This window comes from Diadema setosum, chromosome 17, assembly GCF_964275005.1.
Source record: "Diadema setosum chromosome 17, eeDiaSeto1, whole genome shotgun sequence".
Taxonomy (NCBI): Eukaryota; Metazoa; Echinodermata; class Echinoidea; order Diadematoida; family Diadematidae; genus Diadema; species Diadema setosum.
This window is the reverse complement of record NC_092701.1, coordinates 24,525,783-24,540,452: the sequence shown is the minus strand read 5'-3', so window position 1 is coordinate 24,540,452 and position 14,670 is coordinate 24,525,783. Positions and strand designations below refer to the sequence as shown.

Here is a 14,670-nt window from a genome sequence, read left to right as displayed (position 1 = left end):
TGCAGCAAAATGAAGTAGCGCCATGCTGGCGCAGGCAGTGGACTCCAACCAACAATGTCCACAATGTCTTATTCATTGAACCACAACAGCTCTTCAGTAAGACCCCGTTTACAGTGCGAGGCTCGGCCGCGGCCGAGCCGCGGCCGAGCCCAGCCCCGCTTCAGTGTAAACGCGCAAAAGGGCAAATGCGAGGCCAAAATTGGCCTCGCATATGGCCTCGCTCTGGAGGTGGTCTCGGCCGCGGCCGAGCCGCGGCCGAGCCCGGCCTCTTCTTGATGTAAACGCAAACTGGGCCAAATGCGAGGCCAATTGCGCGGCCAATTTTAGTCTGGCTTCCAAACCCTCTGCCTGTATCTTTCGCTATTCAGGATATTAACCCCCTCAACGTGGAAAATTAGTATAGTTTAAGGTGGTTTTGTCCTGCAAAGGATTTTTTCCTTCGGCAAAGGCCTTTGCCCGAACGGCGACTTCGTCGCCACGGAATTCATTTGGCAAAGGGTCTGAAAACCAGACAATACCAAATTGCGTTTGTTTACAAGCAGAGCGCCACTACGACAAAATATTGAAAGGTTTGAATCAAAAGCGCGGCCGAGCCCAGCAGTGTAAACGGACAAAATTGCGAGGCTCGGCCGCGCAATTGAGGCCGGACTCGGCCGCGGCCGAGCCGCGGCCGAGCCCGGCCCCGCACTGTAAACGGGGTCTAAGTCTTGGTCAATGAATCAACGATATCGCCCACATTATGAGTGACACTACATGATTACCTGCTATTTAGGAAGTACAACATTCTACCAAATAATGAAAGGGAGGATAAATACATCGAAAAGGGAATATCTTGTACAATATATAGTATATTATATAAATATGTCCGTGTGTGTGAGCATGTGAACACTGATTCAGCTTCATCATTGGCAAGAATCACGTGGTAAAAATGCATTAAAAAACAACAACTGAACATTACACTTGTTTGCAGCTGTATGTATATTTGTTAGTGGAGCATAAGAAGTGTAGAGCCACATCAGCAGTGAGTCTTCAGCCCGCCGCACACTATACGACTTACGGTCGCTCAACTGACAGACTTTGGATCTGAAATAAATCACAATAGCCTCAGAATAAACACGCTGTTCATTTCAGATCCAAAGTCGGTCAGTCGTGCGACCGAAAGCCGTATAATGTGCGGTGGCCTATTAAACGTCACTGAGAGTGGTCAGTTCCGAGCAATCTGTTGTCGGGACCTTTCCGTAGCCATTTGTACGGTTTTTCGGGTCGACGAGAGATGCCGAAGTTTTTACGTCATCACATCCGTTTCCGGTCTCGTTGCTATTCTCGTCTCGCAGTCTCCGAGAGTATGTGGACAAGAGGACCATCATGAGCACCGCCACGAATTCTGCCGCCCCGGTTATAAAAAACGGAATGGTGTAGGATCCAGTAGCGTCATAGAGAAAGCCTGGTTAATTGTGAAACACAAATGGAACAAAATTATGTCAACATTAAGACGTAGGTCCTACTTGACGACTTAGTGGACATCAATAAATCTCATTAATATATTGATAAATCTGAGATACATATACATGTATTGCAATCTTTCTTACATGAAGCCAATACGAACAAGTAACATATGAATGATACATGTATCAGTGGTGCATATCATTCCAGTAAGTTAGGCAATAAGAACTTCAGTGATGTGTGATATCACCTTGCAATATATCGTTAATATGAAAAGATGTGATTGAAATTGGTTATTACGAGGTGGTATTTAAAGAACGGATTTGCAGTCTTTGCGCTCTCCAACTAGTATAAAAAGTATTAAAAGGAAGAATAAAGACGTGTAAGACATTACAATTGATTTTATGTCCAATACAGGATCAACTATATGATCTTTGGAACCAAAAATGTTTAAGGTCCCAAATCTTTGTCGAGGAAAGCAGATTTATTTGGAACGCCAGAGTAATCTTGCAATAGATCGACAACAACATCTTGAAGCTTTTAGCGCGTAATAAAATGCACTGTGCCCTACCAAGGTTATATTGAATCATCTGTCACGTGCACCATGAACTATAACCATAGTCAACTTTCTGCATCATCTTTATAGCAAATGAGCTTCCACTATGAACATGTCACCATTGGCCAAGTGCTCACCGGCGGCAAGCTAACATCAAATAGCGGGAAGGATCCATTTTTTTTAAATTCCTGACGCTACCGCTGACAGTAACATGCATAAGTTTGTCATGACAGGAACTCCAATACGTCCTGGTGATCATACAAGAGGGGAGTACAATTCTGACATTCTTGCAAGTTACGTACCCATCATCAGAATACCAAGAAGAGCGCCAATCCCGGCTACGCCGATCAGCATTCCAAAGGCATTGGAGAGTTTTTGCAGACCGACAAACTCGGTAGCGAGCAGCGCAAGCAGCGGATAGAAGACGCCGATTCCAAGACCGAACAATCCGGCGAGGGTTGCCTGCTGGGCGTAGGTGCCCGCCAGCGGATTCAAGATGGTGGCTGTCGCAAGGCAGGCAAGGGACAGCGTGAAGAGATTGACGGACGAAATGAGGCGAGCGTCCAGCAGGATGCCCTGCAGGAGACGAGCGGCGGTGTTGCAGATTCCTAGAAACGTCATCACTAGACTGCTTTCCATCTTGGAGAAGTTTAGATCGTAGACCATTCTTGACATTAGGTAATTGATATATGCAACGATGGTGAAGCTGGAAATGATGACTGAGACCATGAAGACCACATATCGACAGTTGCGATATATCGAGAGATCGAAGAAGTTACTAAGAATCAATGCGACTCGAGTCAGCCATCGCCTGATTGGTCGATCGTCCGATTTTGATTTTACATTGATGACCTCGTGGCAAGAGAGGTCATCTTCGATGCACTCCTCTCGAGGGTTCACGATCCGACTCCGTCTCGACGCGTCCACGATTCGTCTTTCCAACCCCGACGGCCTAAAGAGGGCGCCGCAGACGATTAGATTCGCGGAGATCGCTGAGTGGATCAAGATGGCGCCTTTCCAGCCGTATTGCGAAGACAGTAGCTGGAGCAGCGGAGCCATGCAGAGAACGCCAACCCCGATACCCGAGTTCACGATCCCATTGGCGATCCCCAGTCGCTTCTTGAAGTAGAAACTGCTGATGACGATTGCCGGCGGATAGGATAACCCAAATCCAACACCTGTCACCAAGAGAAGAAAATAAACAATTCTATTTCCCGACACTGGCATTGATAAAGATGATCTGTTGTAGATGTTTGCGTTCCTAGCTACTCGGTAATCAGAAAACAATGCAAAAGTATCCAACAGCTCGTCTTGTTTGCCCGTTTATTCACACATTGGGAAAAAGTCATATCATTTATATTCTCTCATGAAAACTATTCGGTAAATGATTCAGCACGCGTATTGTCTTTCCTTTAGAATGTCAAATGATTAGTAGTAGTAGTACATGGACATCATTTTAACTCTGAACTTATTTGATGCTGAAGGATTTTACTTCTTGTTTTTGACTTCATTTTCTAGAGGGGACATTTCGTTGAAAAAATTTGTGCAAATGGAACGAGAGACTTGAGAGGCGATGTTCTCAAATCATCAGGGAAACATTACAACCAATATCATCTCACACATCACTTTGATCAAAATCATGTAAGGTATTTCCTGTGCCACAAGTCAGGGCTTGAATGCATGAAAACTTTCATATTGATTTGAATCCTATGATTTTTTTCTTTACGATAGGAAAACGAGAAATGAGCATGTAAAAAATGGACCGACGGCTTTAAGTCCTTTCCGAAGAACATCAAGTAGATTAAGTTAGGTTGCATTGACTAGGGGACTCGAAGCAGGGACCTCAAGGTTGAAAGACAGTGGCCTTATCCATGGCCACGAGCTCGAAAAGGTCCTTGAGTCATAAAGCCTGCGGGTCATACAACCCACGAGTCATACAGCCAATGAGCTCGACACTAGACAAATAGGCCCATGAGCTCGACACTAGGAAAAATGATCCACGAGACCGACACTGCATACAATGTAATGTCAGTCTCATGGGCATTTTCCCCTATATATATATAGTGTCGAGCTTATGGGCCTTGTTTGTCTAATATCAAGCTCATCTGCCTTGTGTTGAGCTGGGCCCTGTCTTATAAAACTTGTGATAGAAATCAATCAATCACAAATCTCTTGAAAGCTGCAATCAATCGCAACCTGTGATTGATTGAGTGCAGTTCTCCGTCTTAATTTCAATCATAATTTTTTTTTTTATAAGATTGATTTGCATTCAGTCGTAAAGTTGTGATTGATTTGAATCAATCACAAGTCTTTAAAAGACGGGGCCCTGGTGTACCGTAAAGCTCGTGGGCCTATTTTACTTGGTTTTACTAGCTCGTGGGCTGTCGGACTCATGGGTGTCGAGCTGGTGATGTGCATCCTTCTCAATTGGGTCACAACAGATACTATAATTGGCTCTGACCTGCTAGGAAACTGAAGATGTAGGCGTGCCAAAGCTTCGTTGCAAAAGATGCCAGAAAAAGTGCAGTGAACGAGATGACGCCAGCCAGAATCAACACTTTTCTACAGCCATATCTCTTGCACAGTGCTCCAGCCAACAAACCTGACAAAATAAAGCAGAGGAAATGATTTTACCAAGCGTTATCCAACAGTAATCGTCACATCAATCACAATCACAGGGACTGCAACGAACAACTCTTTCTTCTTTCTACCGGACATAAAGGCAGAGTTTCTGACTGATAAACAACCGAGGCACACTACCACTGTATGTTTGTATGTAAAGAGTGTAGCAATAACACGGTGGTAGCTGATGTAATTAGAGAAAGAAAACGTTCACCCTAAAAAAAGGTTACAGTATGGGCTCTCTGGTACACTCTTGGGAGAGAATCTGTACCACGTCGTCTGTTTCAATGTTTGACAATCCTTTGGCCCTTTATCGGAAGTTGTGACTCCCAATAGTGGACGAAAATCCTCCATTTCTATCTTAAGTTTGTAAAAAGAACCACACACACACACACAAAGACACACAGACAAACACATCATCGCTCTAATCTTCACAACTATGGAACGATGTGATGTGAAGGGTTTTATTTCTTCCTCTCAAACTCATGCCATGGAAACGAAATTTAGTGGAAACTTGTGTGCGAGTGAACAAAGACTTGACAAGGCATGAGATCCCCCGTCAATAAAATTTCAAACCGATATGACGATTTTACTGTCCTGAGGAAACATAATAATATGGTCTATATGGGTAATGTTCGTTATTCCAAAGGTTCGTTATTACTTGGAACGTTCGTTAATCCATTAAGACGACGCATGTTTTATACTAACGAGCCTGCGGAATTACGAACCTTATTTCGTATTCGGATTAACGAACCTCCGGAATAATGAAGCTTTTTTTTTTTTTTTTTTTCATTAGAGTTCTAGATTATGAAAAGTTTGGAATAACGAACTTTCTATCATTTTGGGGTTAACGAACCTTCGGAATAACGAATATTATTTCATTTTCTGATTGACGAACGTTCGAAATAACGAACTCTAACAGGGAGTAGCTTGTGTACCGTAAGGGTTGAATCCATTTCATCAAAAGGGAATAGGGATTTACTTATATACGTGAAGCACAACGACAACAACAAAAACTACGTCACTGCATGGCAGCAACGTTCAGGTATAATACGAACCAGTGAGATCTTGTCCACTGTAAATTATCAAAATCTCATTTAATTTCGTTAAAAATCTCATTACCAAGAAGGAGGAAAATTATGACTTGTTCAAATTCTGCAACTTTTCGGCAAACAATGATGTCGGTGGCAAGTCAAATAATCAAATAAGACCTGGCAACAGCTCTCACAGGTTGTGCGTCACTGTATCATTATCATGTAACAAAAAATGATTGTCAAATAAAACTTGAGAAACTTGCAAAACCCTGATGGTGTGATGAGAAACAGCTCGCACACGTGGGCTACTTTTGCTCGATTCCGGTACAATGTATTCACTCCCTCGCTACTTTCCCTCCACTAACTAATTTCCTATCGATTCCATACTATTCATAGCAACAAAAAATCAGTTACTTATTTATTTATTGATTCATTCATTTATATTATCATTCGTTGACCCGTGCACAGCAGAGAAAGTGATTTATTGTTTTATCCACTTATTCATTTATTTCTTCAGCTATCTATTTATTCATCTTATTCATAATATTCTGCAGGGTTGGCTTATATTCAGTTGTCTAAAGCACTTTCCAATCTTAGCCATTTTGTAAAAGAAAGAGTAATCATAATATACCATTGATATCATGCCTTTGGCAAGGTCTAAAACAACCTCAGATTTACACAATAGAAAAGTGAATGGAATTGGAAAGAGTTAGCTGAGAAAGAGTATTGTTAAGGTAGCGATAGCACACATTAGGCTACCTGATATCTGGTATGAATTACAGTTCCTTGTAAATTCCTGCAACACACCCGATACCCCCGTTAATCTATGTATCTTCTAGCAAAGAATTGATCCTTTCTTTCAATCAGTGGTGGGTTTGTTTGTTTGTTTGTTTGTTGTCATCGAGGGTTGTTGTACGATGCACTTGATAGGGTACATTCAAGAATGAAGTTGGGGTTATTTGTCAGTTGATTTGAATATTTCAAAACAACCCTCAATCCGTTGAGAAAGAATTTAATCATTGTTTGATAATCACGACTCCTCGTTCAAAATAACGCCGTAAGAGGTTAACGTCCTCCCAATTTCATGACTTGACATCGGAGCAAGGACGATTTTTTTTTTCTGGAGGAGAGTGGTTGTTTGTTGTTGAAGGAGTGATTTAGAGGTAATGATTGTACAAGAAAAACAGCGGACCTGCTAAAACGACACGCTTTCAAATGAAGGCAAGGTCTGATGATTCATGGGCGGAACGGTACTCTCAAATGTCCATGAACTGAACAAGGTTTTTCCATCTTAGTGCCATTCAGCTGGAAAAACTCGTGAAATCAGCACCACTTCTTTTTTCTTTTTTCCCCACATGTGTTGCATGTTTACATGAGTGCTCTATAAACGCTTCCCCTACCAGTCGCCTGTAGGTTACGTCATTCTCCAATCAGTAATACACTTTATTCCCGTAATGTATAGAACTTGCCAAGAAGCCGGACACAGCTGACAGCAGCGGATATAGCGTTGTCATACTACATTTTTAAAAGCTATAATGATAATTGATAATAATCAACAGGGATTGTGTATAGGTCATAGCACATAGTGTATAAGAATGCTCTCGAGAAGATGAAACATAACACAATTAACAGAATATACAGCTGCAAATTACAATGGTACAGAGTTTCGTGTTTGTTTATAAACAGACCATGAAAAGATACGCTTTCAAAGCAGACCCGAATTTAATGATGTTGATAATTTGTTCTAAATTCTGGGCAAAATCATTCCAATGCCATAGAGTAAATGCATTAAATGCAAATGTTTCTTCTCCATAAAATGTGGTTACCTTGAATTATAATTAAAATGTAATATACCGACAAAAAACAACAACAAACAGGCCACAGACTCGTGATTAGACTACAACACATGTGACATTCGACCAAACTCTTCTCGAGGCAATCATCAGTACACAATATACCGTTTCCTCATTTCTTTCAAAATCCTATTCTTGAAAAAATGTCACTGATCGAGGGTAGAAGCACAGGTATATGTTAGATAACCTTGAAGGTATACTGACCCTAATTCAAGAACCATATAGTATACTCAGAATTTCTCCTGGAGACAGCACATGTAAGTAAAATCCATTCTATGTGTAAGTTGTCTACATAGGATGAATAGAACACCCCCCTCCCCCCCCCCCCCAAAAAAAAATGAGTAAATAAATAAATAAAGGAACAGTATAGGGGTTTCGATACAATCATACACCGAACACGAAAGGAAGGGACATTATCAGTTTTAGATGTTTTGTTTTGTTCTTTGTGTGCACGACCGGCGCATTTTGACCGTTCTTGGGAACACAACTGAAATAGGGAATTAAGTTATAACTTATTCAGACAAACATATGCTTTTCGCGAGGAATAGGACAAGCTGTTCAATTCCAACTGTTTCTATACGGGGCACTTCCAATCCGTAAAATCCATTTTGCACGTCTTAATATTGCTGTCATTTTGGGCAACCTTCCGACAAGGTGTATTGGTCAGCAGCAACACTTTGTCATTTTGAATGTAACAACTCAGTGTCCTACTGTCATACGAGGGAATATGATATTGCTCGAAATATTTCCTTCAAAGGGCTACTCAATGATATGATGCCCCCGCACGCCCCTTCCACCCCGCCCCTCAAAAACGACTACTCTGTATTTGGCAATTCAATAACTTATATGCTGTATGAAAACGTTTTCAGCGATGGGAACAAAATCAAGCACAGCAGGTGAACAGGCCTACAATTACAACTTATTGTTTGTACCATTATAGACCTGATTAGAATGCCGGCCTGCTGGACATATTGCGCGAATGCATTCATGTGTGTGGTTTTGTTGTTTTGTTTGTATTTTGCGTCAAGGTATTAATTGTACTGAAGTTTCACACCACAAGGGCCGCAATAGTTTTTTAATTCTTATTTTCTATTTTTAGTGTGTGAGTGTGTGTTTGTGTGTGTGTTTGTGTGTGTGTTTGTGTGTATGTGTGCGTGGGGGGGGGGGGGTAGGGTTCATGGTTGGTTGGGTCAAGGGTCAATGCTCGTTTAAAGTCATGGGTTTAATCATTTCTTTTCTTTTTTCCTTTTTTTTCTTCAAGTTTATTGAAGTCAGAAGGAAGTGGCAGATTGGGGATGCAGCCCCCTGCATGCACCACCACAACTCTTTAGTATCACCAGAATGGATTACTGCGGGCAAGATGTTTGTACTGTTGAAGACGTAGGCCTATCTGCAAAGTAAACTTAACGTTCACATTTAAAAGCACCGGTCATATAAGGGTATTACTTGCAACTTGGTGATACGTGGAAAACAAAGCATTTATATACACTTGTTATCTGTATGACCTCAAGAGTTAACAATCCAGTTGCTAGACTGCCTCGCTCATTATTACTGTTATATAACCCCTCATGTACAGGGTAATTTCGCTGCGCAAGTGCATGGCTGTTATCATTCTTAACCATTGAATTTACACATCTGTATTTCATTGCATCAACTTCTATATATATTTCTATTACATCTTAATTTATTTTCAACATCTAAATTCGATATATCTACACAAAATCAGAAAGATATTTACATAAATTTTACGAAAATTTGTACGACGTGTGGCCAATTTAGGGATAAGTAACAAATCCATCGATAATCACTGAGACGCTATAAAATGTTGCAACAGTATCGAATAATCATTTATGAATAAGAATAGTAAGAAGATTAAAATTCTAGGAATTAATGTTGGTTATAATGCAGAGCAATTTCAAAATAGAAAAAAATGACCGAATTAATGTCTGGATTGAAAAAAAAATGTTGAATTTATGGAAAATGAGAAAACTCACATTTTGGAAAAAATACTTATTCTTAAAACTTTCGGAATTTCGAAATTTATTCATTTCTTTGCCTCCATTATTATTCCTGAGAAAATAGTAAAGGATATTTAAATAATATTCTATGATTATTTGTGGAGTGGTCCAGATCAAGTTAAACGTACATGTTTATATGATATAAGAGAATTGATCAAGGGCGGTCTGAAGATGTTAGATGTACAATCTTTTTTTGATGCACAACAGTTGACCTGCGGATATACAGGATAAAACCCGAAAACTCACAAGTATGGCTTCAAGTCCCGAAATATCAGTTAGAAGAATATGGCGGAATCTTTAATTTCAACCGTAATTATATGAAATGAGTAATTTTCTCCGAATATACGCAAATTTCACTCCTCTCTTTTACAGAAATAGCTATCAATATCCATATCAATGGAAAATCAAGCTATTAGATCACAGATTATTTGAGACAATGCTGACATAAAGGTTGATAAGAAAGATGTTCTTTTTTTTTACAGATGAATAATTGAATGAATGTTTTCCAAGAGTATGTGTCTGTTTCACCAAATTATCATCCCTGAAGGTTACCGTAAAGATTTTCGAGTTTTACAAGAAGATTTCCGTATCGATAGTAATGACTATTTGAGGTTACAGAGTATTCTGTGTGTTGTTAAAAAGAATACAGTCATTTAGGTTTTATCAGTTAGTAAAGAACTCCAGCAAGTCGTAAAAGACATAAAAGATTTCCGGAACGCTTACGTCTGAGTGCCCGATTAAAGAGCATGCAGGCACCTTTATGATATATTAGTAGAATGTAAATATGAAATATTTGATAGCTTTTTAGTACTTTCAGAATGCAGTTCGATATGACACAGCACTATATATGTAAAGCACGCAAACTTGTAGTACAAGCGTCAATGGAAGCAAGAAGAAGAGAGTTTCAGTTCAAGATATACTTAATAACATATAACCATTAAACTATAAGTTGTTCAAAATGAAGTTAGTATATTCTCATTCATGTTCATTTGGATGCTCTGAGAATGAAACGATCTTACAGTGGAACTGCAAGATGTCACAAATATTTTGGAGGGAAGTAACATCTGTTCTTTCGAATATAGATATTTCATTCCTTAATGTGAAGACAGTATCAACAGGAGTTATAGAGATCGATACAAACAAACCATTGGGAAACCATATTTTACTTCGAGGAAAAAAGATGCATATACAAAAGCAGATGTAACGGTACTATTACCTGCTTGCCCTTTTTAAGACTATGTTAGTACAAGGAGCCACCTCCCTGGTTAGGGAAACCATACCGTGAAGAGTGTTATATTGCAAAGAGGCAAGGAATTAATGTACGTACCCGGAAATGGGAACCACTCAGCGATATTATCGAGCTCTGGTTATTCACACCGAATTTTTCCCTATGGCATATCATGCTTTCTGTTGATATGGCATAGACTTTAATGATATAGATTGTATACATTAACTCCGACTACACTTTGGCATGTTGTCAGCAATCTTTCGGCTATGTCAGCTTTTAACATTCCTTTCCATTATAAACGCACACAGACAACCTACATCAAAAGAACTGCGACTTGCGAATGTATAATTAAGAAACTGAACAAAAGTTATTCACTGCTATGTATACATTCGGCTGCGATTACTTCAAGAAATGTTATATACCCATACCAAACAAAACATCACTTGGATATAAGAAAAAACATATATATAAGAAGGGCGTGATTCAAAGAGAATTTCGTACTTTTCCCTGCGAAACACCAGCCAACACGACTTATGAAATTCATGTTTCAAAATGATACAGCATCACACCCCATGTAAATATACATTATTTCTCGGGCTTGATGTGTTAAACATGCAACATTCCTCTAGACTTTAGCCATACATGGCAGTAAAAATGAAAGTCAAACAAAATGTTTGTCCATCGCTGATCAAAGGTCATCGTTTATCAAAGGTCGTTTACCTCATATAGGGCGCTTCTGCCACTGGGAAATGCAGGAATAAATAAATAAAGATCAATTAGACGAGGCCATTGTTTTGGGAGTTTCCCTTCTTTCCATTGCTTTTCCGAGACATTGTACTGCAAGGTAACAACGGTGGCGGGGTGTCAGTTCAAAGTACTACTTCCACTTGTTTCGTAAGTGTATATTTACCGCTTACATCATGTTAAAGGCTGCTGGCACGTGGGTTTATTTGTTCGTTTGTTTCTCTGTTATGAAAAAAAAAATATTAAAGGCTCGCTTGGAGGCCATCATGCTGTCCTGTTGTCAAAAGGTCGCGCTTTTAGTCATGAAAAAAAAAAAATGGCTGAGGATTACACCTGTCGCCTTAGTTAGCTAAAATGTTTTAAGGGCAATTCAGGAACATTTTTTTTTTCCTATTTCTTTTAAGGACCAAGTCACTGTTTATAACGTTAAGATTAAAAGTTTCATGTGAAGATCTATTGGTTTTGTAATATATTTTGTATATATAGGGCCTCATCCACGTCAAGCTCTGCTTATGATGACCGTCCCCTGTATTGATTTCTCCTTTGTTCATATATGAATACAGTATGCCTTAATATGTTGCTTTGATTCATATGTTATTACAAACTGACGTTGTTATGGAATTGTCTTCTCTTATATTGATTTGTATGTTATACTCTCTCCCCCCTTTTTTTTTTTTTGCATACTCTGTATCACTTTGTTTCCATTTGTTATTGTATTTGGAGAAAGAAAATGCAGAAATAAATCAAACCAAACCAAACCAAAATATGATTAAACTAACATAGAAATTTAGGAAGTTATGAAATTGTGAAGTTTACTCATTTATAAATAACATTCTTGAACAGTCAACATGAATCATGAAAATTGTAATGTTTTACTCTTTCTCTTCAGAAGAAATTTTCACTGGTTGGGATTTGCTGTTTAAAGCAAGATTGCTTTGAGCATAACACAGGTGATTCAAGAACGCAGAAGTCATAATTTCGATCAGCATCGCATGCGACAGGTGGGCTATTAGGATGGCTGAAAACTTGAATGCCCTTCTCACAAATTTTTGCTCGGCGATCCAGGCACGATGCTCTATCATGCTAAGGAAAATCGTTACCTTCTGTACACATATTTTTTTAAACAACAATTCCATCATTTGTGCTGTATTCACTGAGTTATGGGGAGGGGGACCCTTTTTTCTACATGATTATTTTCAACATTTTTACACGTGAACATCTCTATCAATACGTATCAGACACAACCCCCCCCCCCCTCCAAAAAAAAAAAAAAAAAAAAAGGCTACATGAACTTCTTTAAAAATATAATTCGCAAGGCACAATAATTATGTTTGTGTAGTTGCATTATGTCAGTTTGGAGGGTGGAGATGCTAAGAAATATAACTTTGGCATTCAAGTCCACGATGAGTGCCTATACCCTAATCTTGCACCATTCACATTTCTAAAATGATGCAACAGAAGACATTGTTGTTGATGTTCAGTGGACAAAATCACGAACTCTTATACTGCACTATTATCCGGCTCGAACCCACTGGCGGAAGGGTATCTGATCAAAGACAAGGAATATTGTTATCTTATTTGGCTTCCTTTGAGAAGGACGTTTAAAGTTATCAGTCTAACAATTTGCTTGCTTTCAGTACAACCCGGGCAAATATAAATACGTGAATTCAAATTCAACGCGATCAAAGTAAAAAACATGCTTGGCTCACTCGACAGTTTTCAAACTTACCACAAGCATTGTTAAAAATGCTGAATTCTGCCACAATAAGAGCTACGGTTCCAGCACTCGCAGAAAAATAGTCTTGCCACTCGACTTGGTACACGCCTATGGTTTGGACAAAGCCAGCGTTGACGAACAGGGCCCCGAAAGCAGCTACGACCACCACCCATCCCCAGCCGCCATCCGGAGCGGTTGACGGGCGGTGATGGGGGCGATCCCGAGCAGCGGCTTGGCAAGAATGTTCATTTGAGTTGATCGGCATGGTGTTTTACAAGCTGACGAGCTGTATTTCAGTTCGCACAACCGTCGTCGGATCAAGAGCAGCTGGACGGAAGTGTAATACTCAGGCGGTCAGACGGCTTGCAGAAATTATCGAACTGTGATCAATCCATCATGTTCGTTCTCTCTTGTGGTCAGCCAACTCGCAGAAACGATCGCCTTGAGATAATCGTTCCATTGTGTTCGATACCGCCGGCTTGAACACCTTGATGCTGCGTGTCATCCGCGACAGTGTCAGGGTAAAAAACTCACACGTTTAACCTTGTACTCTCAACGGCTGTGCATTACACACCTTGCGATCAGCTGAGCGGATTCACACTGACTGTGGTGAAGCGGGGAAGCTCGAGATCGTTCGGTCATTTATTGTACAGTTATTCTCATTTAGAGACCCTCGCTCTAAATCCACAGCTGGCGAGCCTCCGGGGGGGGGGGGGGGGGGTCGTCGTGGTGTCTCCGTTACAGTCGGTCACATCATGGCTACTTTTTTTCGGACGACATGACATTTTGTCGGCTTAAATACTGTGGGCTGGAGAGAGAAAAAAAATCCAAGAACAAACATACATGCATGAACACCTTATGGTATACCGGTGCACTTTAAAGGAAAGACATCAACTATGATAGTAGGAGAGTTATCTATTCACGAGGCAGTGATGTGTTGGTCAAAATTACATTAATTAGATTTAATCTAGATGAGGTGACGATATTATACCAGTAATCGAATTTAAAGTTCTCATTTTAATTTGAACATAAATTTCCATTGACTTTCAGGATTTGGAAAGTGCAATTATGAATGAATCATATATAGCATGAGTATCCGTTGAATTAAAAAAAAAAATGAACACAACAGTGACAGCTCCACTATAAACTTTAATAAGAATAACACACGAAAGTTACGGACTTTACCAACCCGCAATACGTGCACAACCGCAGGCCCTATATGCTCTATAAAGCTGGGATGATGATGTTACGGAGGTCAATGAACTGTAACAGTTGTGTTCGTTGTTGTGAACGGCTCGTGTGTATACCCTTGCCGTTCTCCCGACCTCAAGCTAGTCTCGACTTGGTCTCTCAAAAAGGGCAGTTGGAAGAGGGGGCAACAAAATAAATCTTTGACACGATGTCTTGTAAAGAGGCTAACTCCCGAACAAGAGGACTCTCACGGGAAGTTTCAGC

General features: G+C 40.0%; 1 protein-coding gene across 1 annotated transcript; it reads right to left on the bottom strand.

The window, feature by feature from the left end:
* Positions 1-707: 707 nt before the first annotated feature.
* Positions 708-13,845, bottom strand: LOC140240552 (monocarboxylate transporter 13-like). Its single transcript, XM_072320317.1, has 4 exons — positions 13,228-13,845; positions 4,461-4,601; positions 2,302-3,177; positions 708-1,444 (listed from the first exon to the last, which is right to left on the bottom strand). Exons 1-4 carry the CDS (start codon positions 13,478-13,480, stop codon positions 1,185-1,187), a joined length of 1,530 nt encoding a protein of 509 aa, XP_072176418.1. The 5' UTR covers positions 13,481-13,845; the 3' UTR covers positions 708-1,184.
* Between the last annotated feature and the right edge of the window lie 825 nt (positions 13,846-14,670).